General features: G+C 40.5%; 1 protein-coding gene and 1 long non-coding RNA gene across 5 annotated transcripts; both read left to right on the top strand.

Annotated features, from left to right (window-relative positions):
• The first annotated feature begins 322 nt into the window (after positions 1-322).
• LOC111460241 lies at positions 323-2,648 on the top strand. Of its 3 annotated transcripts, XR_002713394.1 has the most exons (5): positions 323-521; positions 601-676; positions 876-1,212; positions 1,298-1,375; positions 2,376-2,648. It is a non-coding gene; the product is annotated as an uncharacterized LOC111460241 (long non-coding RNA). The 3 variants fall into 3 exon arrangements; XR_002713393.1 differs by lacking the exon at positions 2,376-2,648 and having other exon boundaries at positions 601-671; positions 1,298-2,149; XR_002713392.1 differs by lacking the exon at positions 2,376-2,648 and having other exon boundaries at positions 1,298-2,149.
• A 2,309-nt stretch (positions 2,649-4,957) lies between these two features.
• LOC111460352 lies at positions 4,958-6,815 on the top strand. 2 transcript variants are annotated; one of them, XM_023103587.1, is made up of 4 exons: positions 4,958-5,078; positions 5,430-5,573; positions 6,351-6,421; positions 6,500-6,815. In XM_023103587.1, the coding sequence occupies exons 1-4, from the start codon at positions 5,057-5,059 to the stop codon at positions 6,716-6,718; spliced, it is 456 nt and encodes a 151-aa protein (XP_022959355.1). In that variant the 5' UTR covers positions 4,958-5,056; the 3' UTR covers positions 6,719-6,815. The 2 variants fall into 2 exon arrangements, with proteins under 2 accessions (XP_022959355.1, XP_022959354.1); XM_023103586.1 differs by having other exon boundaries at positions 4,958-5,301.
• Positions 6,816-9,739: the final 2,924 nt, after the last annotated feature.

Genomic DNA, 9,739 nt, shown 5'->3' with positions numbered 1-9,739 from the left:
CCCTCTTCGGGAAGATTTGTCCTACGAGGTAAGACCCAGCAAAATTCTGGCTCGAGACACTAGGCGTCTGCGCAACAAAGTTATTCCCTTGGTAAAAGTCGCATGGGGTAACCATCGACACGAGGAGGCAACCTGGGAACGAGAAGAAGACGTAAGGAGAACCTATCCCGAACTCTTCCAAGGGATACCAACTTTCGGGGACGAAAGTTTTTAAGGAGGGGAGAGTTTGTAACGTCCAAAAAAAAAACGGCTGAGGGGCAAAAAGGACATTTTACCCCTCAGCCCATTATAGGGGTCTTGAGCGTTCCCCTCAGAGTACCTGCAAAAGAAGAAGAGTGAGAGAGAAGAACTGAGAGAAAGTTTGAGAGAGAAAACTGGTTTGCCGGAGTTTTCGTCGGAGAGTCGCCGACGGAATCCATTTCCTACCAAGACCTGTACTCTGGAGCCCTTCTTGGAGTGAAGTAAGAACTCGTGTGGAGATTTCCTCCTCCTTCCTCAAGATCAGAAAGAAAACCCGCAAAGTAAGATTTCGAACTATACCTTCCAGATCTTAGATCTTTGTTTAGGAGTAGAATGGTTAAGTCTACTACCTTTGTCCAGGGAGGATTCGCTACCGATCTTGGTGAGGGAAACGGACGGAACGACGAGATCTGAGAGACTATCCAAGAACGGTAAGGTTGTTACCGAACCTCTTTTCGACGCTAGAAACTCATCGTGTGACTAAGCAAAAATCAAGAAAATAATATTGGCACGTAGGTTGATAGATGATCTATAACTTTGTTGAAGAAACCACCTCTGTTTGGGTTAAGAATCGAAAGATAGAAAATGGAAAGAAACCTCGGAAAAACTAATCGGAAGCCTTGATTTTCTGGTAGGAGGAGAGAGAAGCCGCCGGCGTGCCACGCGTCAACCAACCAGAGGGCCGCGTGCGCCAATCGCCCCCGGACACGCGTCGAGCGCCGCCTGGGAAAACGCGGCTCCAGCGCTCCTGCGACACGCGTCCCTGGCTCCGCGACCCGACCCGCGCTCCTTGGCTGACCCGATACCCGCACGGCGAACCGAATCCAGTTGACGACCCGCGGTCCACCCGAATCACCGCTTCCGACCCGAACCCGCGACCCGCGACTGCAGGAATTTCTGGGCGCGTGACACTCGCGCGTGGAACCCGCGAGTGGCTGCTCCCCAGCGCGTGACTGGCGCGTGGAGGCGCGTGTAAGCTGTTTTTGGCCCGATCGGCTTCTGTTTTCCCTAGTTTCCCCTGATTCATATCCTAACTCCATTTGTTTGTATGAAATAGGACCTTATTGAGGAAAAATCACCCCCTCTCGTTACGCCAAGTGTGTGGAAACGCTGCGTAAGGGCACGTAGCATCCAAGTAAGTCGCCACACGGAATTTAGGAAGTAATACTTGTAGGAACCGCTTGGGATGCATGCATGCTAGTCTGAATATTTTAGGTTGTAGCTTTCCCGTAAATGTTCGTAGGAAATAGTTTATTGAACGTAAGATGTATGCTGTGATTTGTTATGAGAGTTACTTGGATACTGCTTATATGCTTTTAATTCCCATTTTATTTTATGCATATGTATATCTTTTTGCTGAATGGAGAATGGAAAATTTGCGAACTCTGTGCTCCGGGAATTGATGGATGTTATCACCCCGTCGAGCTTGTATGATTACTTTGCATGAAATGTGTTTGAGGTTTTTGGATAATAGTTATGTACGTACTCGGTTATTTTTATGGCCACCTTTATGAATAAGACTAGAAGACTATGGTTAGAGCGACAAGCCATCAAGGAATAGACTTAACCTTTCCCTATTAGTTTATCAGACCATCACGGCACATGAAACATCCTTAGAGTACCCTTAGGCTACTTGTGTGTGGATGGTGATATAGCTTCGTGGGGGACCAGCGGGTTCCTGATCAGGACTCGACTGCTCGATAGCCGTTTAGTATGGGAAACGGGATACCCACGTCGTAATTGACCGTTTAGCTGGATGGAATAGGGGAGGTAGCCCTCCCAAATACAGGGGGATTATCATGAGTCTAGGGGGTTGCAGCTCACTTCCTAGGCAAGACCCCAGATAATCTCATACCCATGCCGAGGTAGCCACTCGTAAGGCACCAGTCCAACACAGGTTAGCATAAAAGGAACTCTAGGGGTTTAAATAAAAGGTCTAGGAACCAAAGAAGTCCAAAGGGATAAGTTCCAAGAGAGTAAGCCCTAATGAGGTAAGGCCAGATTCAGTTGTTCTAGAGCCAAAGGAAAGTCCGTGATCGTCTGCTAAGTTTAGGGTGCGATAAGAGCCTACAAGTAGGTGGCTTACTGAGTATAATTTTTTATACTCATTCCTGTTATACTCTTTTTTTTTTCAGGTACGTGAGGCGTCGAGTCAAGAGAGGGCGCGTTGATCGATGTGGGTTGTCACAGAGGAAGCGTGTCCCGGGGCGTCAGTCTAGTTTACTAAATAGTACACTTTGTCTCACATGTTCCTTTCCTTGTTTTTACCTAGGCACATATGTCCTTCTAATAAAGATACGTTCTTTTCTTTTGAAACAAATGATTTCCTTGAATTTCTCGTTTATACATTACATGTCATACAATGTTAGTCACGGCTTAAAGATTATGTTTTTTTTCGGGTCGTGACACAAGTAAAATTGAGGGGACAATATAGTTGGATCTGAATCAGGATCGCTCTCTGAACATCATTCGTGGAGGTTAGCTGATAACCCTTCCACGAGACCATACTTCCACTAAAATCGGGGGGTTGTAATCCCCTGTGTGCCAGTCAACTACTAGGTCATCCTACGTGGTTCTACTCTCCCCCACTTAGGGATGGGTTTCTATAGCTCAGAGGTCCTGTTAAAGAGACCCCTTAGCTATCACCACTAGGTCGTGGCACAAACCACACTACCCTGTCCCACTCTGCCTAGCTCAATGATCTCAGTATTGGAGTTTAGACTCGATGGTGTGGTATCGAAGTAAAGAGAGAAGTTGACGTTCTAGTGACACTATCCACACTTCTCAAGTTCGACGGGCTACCTCGGTTGTCTACAGTTACCATGGTGTCCTACTAGGTCTTTCTAGTGCGGGTTTTGTGGCTTAGACTTGGATTCATTCATCTCTAGGATCCTCGAGCAAGGCTTCTCAAACTTGTCATGGTCTAGAATACTAGGGACTGGGTCCGCTGGTCATCCTTTCAAGGGCCTAAATGCATGGTATTCTAGAGGTATCCCATTCTAGGTCTTTGTCTAGCCTACTCGATATCAAGCGCCCTAGTCTAGGCTCGTAGTTTCTTCTTATTATCAACAAGAAAGACAACACAACAATCATGCATTAGAGTACATGCAGCATTTCATGCAATATTAACAAACATGCTCAATGGGAAGATAACATCCATCTTCACCGAGAGCAATTTCACAAATTTTCTTTCCTCCTTTATCATGCATACATACACTATCACATTCTCAATATAAATGGATTTCATAGTCAATCATATCTAGATTTCATTAATTTTCTTAATTAATTCATTTCCATGATCGACATGCTATAATATGTTAGGTTTGGCTAGCAGATTTATCGATTTGATAGCATGCATGCTTATTTCAAGCGGTTCGTACAAGTACTGCTCATGAGAATCCAAATGGTTACTTACTTGTCTGACTCGTGCCTATCCGAACTCGAATTTCGTGTTGGAGAGGGTTACAAAAATTCTAAAATTTTCTTAATGAGTCCTAATTCACATAAAATAATAAGGTCAGTATTGAAATCACAGCCAAAAACAAAAAAACGGAGGCCGAAGGGAGGAAATAATGGTAATTCACGCGCCTATAGGCGGTCTGGATTGGTTCTACACGCAATCCCACGTGCAAAAGTTATGTGCAATCGTAGGTCGTAGGCATCGGGTCGGAGCGGTTCGCGGGCGGATCAATTCGCGTGGTTCCTAGGTCACGTGTGGATCATCAATTTGGACCCAGGCTGACCCAAATTTGCATGCCTGACGCGTGTCTGCTAGCGAGCTAGATGCATTTCTCCAGCCATAAATTGCCACGTGGTGCTTGTCGGCTCTGCCGTGGTCCTCGATACGTTGGGTGACGTGTGGCGGTGGTTTCTCTCTCCTGCGTGTTTCCAATTTCCATACTTCATTAGTTTTATGTGTTCAAACTATTTTCTTCCGATTTTTGTAACTTTATGCACACAACTCGGATCGACTTCACCAAAGTCGTAGAGTTTCTATGCACCTACACTGACGTATTTTTCCTTTATTTTTTTCTTGAATACATAATGAATTAAGGTCGTCCAAAGATACAGAAAATCTCATGTTTTTCATTCTTGACCAGTTCACCTGAACTCCAATTAAACTCCGATTTTCGTCTGGGATTCCTTCAAGAAGCCTATGTGAATTCTCTTTTAGTTACACCCCTCAAAATTTCAGATCTATTACGGAAGAAACTCCTCAGATCTAGGTAAAAATCGCAAAGCGAGAAGTCCATAACCCTGTTTGTTCTCAGATTTTCTTGTCGAAATGGGCAAATCCACCACCCAAGCTCTTCCTCCAACACCGAGAGGAGTCTTGATTCAAAGTTTCTTGCCTTGGATTCGATCTCCAGCACCTGATATTGTCCCTCATTTATATACCAATGATTTTCTCCTTAATGAATTAACGTGGGATTTCAAGAATCCTCAACATTATTGAACGTTTTAGGAAGAAAAAGCTATCGAAAAAGCTCGAACCGAACCCACACTTGCGAAAGTTTATACTCCTCATAATCCACGAAACAATTTAATCTTGTATACAGCTTGAAATTCTCGATAAGCGAGTCGTTACAACATCCCTCGATGAAAGATGTTGCTTTCACACTCATACCCTCCCACTAGTAAATAAAGAATGCAATAAGATAAGTGGCTATAAAAGGAAGCAAGTTAAAGGCAATAATGAGCTGAGAAATTGAATTGACAATATGTTAGCATTCAGCATTCACGGCGTGCATCATTTTATAGACTTGTTAAACTTCATACACGGTCAAGTTAACTATTACAACAACATGGATTTCAAATGCTCGAAGGCCAAATTGACCGTAATTGTCTCACGCCCTTCCCCAACTCCCTCCATTATAGAGCTTCAAACCATGCCTCAATTCTTCACCCATTTCTTGTGCAATAAGCCTTTCCATTCCAGCATGTCGGTCAACGATTACTACGATATTCTCTTCGATATGAAACAAACTGATTTTGATTTAATTGCTATGAGTCATTGGGAAGGCAACGCTTACCTAAAATTTATATTTTCCAGTCCTTCCCGTTAGTATTAGCTTCTTGGTTCTTTTCTTGATCAATTTAACATTCTTCTCTCCTTTTCCCCATCTGGGTTTGTTTCTTGCTTCATAATTCATTCATGAAACTTCACTTTTGTGGGTTCTTTCTTGTAGGTTGTGATGGGTGTGAAGCTTTCTTGCCATTATTGTTAGCACATGAAGAAGTTGACGTAGGCGTAATTAACTATGGAATCTTTGTCTCCATTGATTTACGAAAATTCACATTATTTGGGACGTTTTTGAATGATGCTACACACGGTAACGTATAAGAACTCGAACCCTTTTTCGCTTTCTTGTTGAGAATTATTTGGAGGGAGTTTCGCGTTTGTTAATTTAGGGAATGATCATGGTTTTATTGTAAGTATATTGGTATGACGCATTTTGGGGAACCCTAAAGCAAAGTTATGAGAGTTTATGTTTAGAGTAGACAAAATATCATACCATTGTAGAGAGTCGTGATTTCTAACATGGTATTAGAGTCATCCCCTTAATTTAGTCATGTCAATAGAATCCTCATATGTTGAATAAAGAAGTTGAGAGCCTCGAAGATGTAGTCAAAAGTGACTCAAGTGTCGAACGAATGGTGTACTTTGTTCGAGGACTCTAGAGAAGGAGTTGAGTCTTGATTAAGGGGAGGTTGTTCGAGGGCTCCATAGGCCTCAAGGGAAGCTCTATGGTGTACTTTGTTCGAGGGGAGACCCTTTGTTCTAGGATTCCAGAGAAGGAGTTAAGTCTCGATTAAGGAGAGACTATTCGAGGGCTTCATAGGCCTCAGGGGAGGATTATTGAGAGGGAGTCCCACGTTGGCTAATTAGAGAATGAAGCCCAAGGCAAAGCTATTTGAGGGCTCCATAGGCTTCAAGGGAGGTTCTATGGTGTACTTTGCTCGATGAGAGGATTGTTGAGAGGGAGTCCTACGTTGGCTAATTTAAGGAAGAGTGGACAATATCATAACATTACGAAGAGTCTGGCTTTTAACAAAGCTCTCTTCCCTTTCTCTCCTATTTTCTAACAACTTGTTATTATCTATCGTAGTTATGGTCACTATATCGAATTCAAAAGCGAAATTTTCTGGAGGAGGAGAGGAGTTTACTCTAGAACAAGAGGTATTATCCATTAACATGTTCATGATGTTAGTGATACTCAATTCATGAGTGAAGAGATTTCTTGTTAATGTTCTACAGAAAAAAGAATGCATAATTGGAGGCGTTGAAGAAGGAGATGAGACTCAATTTGAAATCATTACCAATGAAACAGAATTTTTCAATAATTTGAGCCGTTGGTCAAAAGCAAAAAGAGTATGGTTTTTCAAGTCAAATGATAATGGTCACGGTGTAATCATTATCCCTATTGGTTTGTATGCTCGATATTTGATCTATTCTAGTGAAGGACCAAATACTTAATTCGGGTCGATCGGGTTGATCGGGTCGTATCATTTTGTGTAAGGGATTTGAAAATAGAAATGAATTAGGGTTTGTGGTATTAATCTCGAAATAGATTAGGGTTTGTGATATTCATTTAGATAGGGTGTATTCAACGAAGTATAATTTATAATCATTAGGGTTTGTGACCATTTTCACACATGATAGTGACAGAAACTTGAAGTTGCCTTAACGTACTATTGTATCTGATAAATATGAGTTAAGCTTAACGGTACTGAATTCTGAACCTACTGTTTGATTGGAGCGTTATTTGGTCCAACCTATGTCACTATTAGCATTCATATCATATTTGAGGAAACAGGAAGTGGTCTCGGCTCTGATGATACTACTCATAACTGCTAATTGGTTTGGTAAGCTATCTTGGACTTCCTTGATTTTTGTGGTCAATTAAGTGCTTTAGGACATCTTACGACTGACTTGTTAAACAAGAATTCTCAATTCAACTTAAATTTACCATAATCTATCAAATTAATTTTTCAAATTCATTGATGATCTAATATCCTACGAGAGTCTTTGAAACTCATTCAAAATCACGAACTCAAGAAAATACCAACTAGAAGAAGTACGTCAAGAATCTAATGCAAGAAATATGAAGAAAATGTAGTCTCATTGTCATTTGGTTTCGATCAGAATCTCAAGGTTATCTATAAATTTGATGGCTAAGACATCGACTATTACGACCTAGCTAGAGTTTCTTCGTTTTAATTCCCACTTTTTACAAATATTTTCAAAACTCAAACAAAATTTTCAAAAATTATTTATTTTATACTCCGAATAAGAATTCAAATGACTTCTAAATCGAACTCGATATGAAGTAGGTCTCGATTCGAACATTCAAGTCAATTGGGGCAGAGATTACACTAACACGTTTAGTTGTGAGATACAACCAAACCCTATCCACAATCGTTATCAAATCATTAAAAAATGTGGTGGGATTGAGGCTGATTGGGAATCCAAGCTCTTTCCCAGCTCCAATGCCACCAATTATGCATTGTTTAATCTACACAACACAACAACATGCATCATCCAACAAGAAAACGTATGGCTTCTTGAATATCAAAGGACAGTACCTCTTTGTTAAGAATCATAATTCTTTCTCGACTTCTGAATATCACTTGTAAACCCATCATAGCAACATCAACTGTACACATAGATCAAGAAATTTGTAACAACTTTCGACTCTTTTTGTGAGGTTAGATGTGAGAACAAAGCGTTCTTTATAAGGGTGTGAAAACCTCTCTCTAGTAGACTATTTTAAAAATCTTGAAGGGAAGCTCGAAAGGAAAAACACAAAGAGAACAATATCTGCTAGCGGTGGGCTTGTGCTGTTACAAATGGTATCAGAGCCAGACACTAAACGATGTGTCAGAGAAGAGGCTAAGCCCTGAAGGAATGTGGACACGAGGTGGTGTGTCAGCAGGGATGTTGGCCCCAAAAGAAGTGGATTGGAGGGTCTCACATCAATTGGAGAAGGGAATGAGTATCAGCGAAAAGGCTGAGCTCCGAAAGGAGGTGGACATGAGGAGGTGGATTGGGGGGTCCCACATCAATTGGAGGAGGGAACGAGTGCCAACAAGGACGTTGGGCTCCAAAGGAGGTGGACTATGAGATCTCATCTCGATTGAGAGGAGAATGAAACATTCTTCACTTGTTGTGTCGTGAATGTCACAACTTTCAATGCTCTGATATCATTTGTTGTGTCGAAACGCCACAACCTTCAATGCTTTGATATCACTTGTTGTACCCAAATGTCACAACCACAAAAATGGTTATGATACCCAATTTTCGTAGAATAAGCGAAGTAAGATCGATTGCACTCATGCACCCACTAACAGAAATTAAACAAAGAGACACAAAGATTTACGTGGTTTGGAGAGAAGAAATTCTCCTACTTCCAAGGGTAGCAACCAATCTCAATAATCAAAGTGTTTATAGAGTGTATATCTCACACTCTCTCACTGCAAAGTCTCTCAACGAAGTTTCTCCCCCAATGTCACTCAACAAATACAAAATTACACTCAAAACTCAATACTTTAACCCTTTATATAGGCATGAATGATTCATGTATCAAACTAATAATATGAACCATCAACGATTATGAACTTAAATGAGAGTTAATAACCAAAATAAATGAGAATATTAATCAAATGGTTATAAACTAAATGAGAGTTATGACAATACATCTTCATGAAAACTTACAACAGTAACCATTGCTATTGTTATTAGAGTGTGAGATCCCACATCGGTTGGAGAAGGGAATGAAGCATTCTTTATAAGGGTGTGAAAATCTATCCCTAACAAATGCGTTTTAGAACCGTGCGGCTAACAACAATACATAATGATCCAAAGCGGTCAATATATGCTAGTAGTGGGCTTAGGCTGTTTCAAATGGTATCATAGTCCGTCACCAATGTTTAAACACTCCTTCGTATCAACAATGATTCAAAGTTCATTTGAAATATAACATATTTCAATAGTATTTCAATACCCATTCAAAATTCATTCGAAATATCTCATTCATATTAGTAACAGTGTACGAACATAATATCAATGCATCGATAGTATATTAGTACTCATGATATCAAATACATCATCAATAGTTTATCTATACTAATCTAAATATAATTTCAAGTATAACATGAATGTATCAGTAGTATATCAACTTTTATTCGAAGTACAACGTTGGTGTATCAATAATATAACATATTTAATCAAAATGCATTTTAGCGAGTATATCATTAGTGCAATCTATATAATACAAGTATATCATTGTGAAGTAGATGATACATTCACATGACTGATCATACTATTCACTCAATCATAAAAATTTCATAGTTAAGTGTGTTTTACTTCGAACAATTCTATGTTGGGTGACCTATAAATTTTCCTGAAATGCATATGAGTGAGGACAAAGCATGCAGGAAAGACTCGTGTTAGTTTGTGGAGATAGTTTTCACTCTTAAGAAACGAGGAGTAGGTAAC

Source organism: Cucurbita moschata, unplaced genomic scaffold, assembly GCF_002738365.1.
Source record: "Cucurbita moschata cultivar Rifu unplaced genomic scaffold, Cmos_1.0 Cmo_Scf00023, whole genome shotgun sequence".
Lineage (NCBI taxonomy): Eukaryota > Viridiplantae > Streptophyta > Magnoliopsida > Cucurbitales > Cucurbitaceae > Cucurbita > Cucurbita moschata.
Note: the sequence above shows the minus strand (reverse complement) of the source record. Positions and strands in the feature narration are given on the sequence as shown.

Bases quoted from the DNA above. Each gene is read 5' to 3' on its own strand.
- LOC111460352 (XM_023103586.1), top strand. From the start codon at position 4,962: ATGTTAGCATTCAGCATTCACGGCGTGCATCATTTTATAGACTTGTTA. The intron at 5,302-5,429 runs GTTAGTATTAGC...TCTTTCTTGTAG, and splicing joins TATATTTTCCAGTCCTTCCC to GTTGTGATGGGTGTGAAGCT. The intron at 5,574-6,350 runs GTAACGTATAAG...TATCTATCGTAG, and splicing joins TTTGAATGATGCTACACACG to TTATGGTCACTATATCGAAT.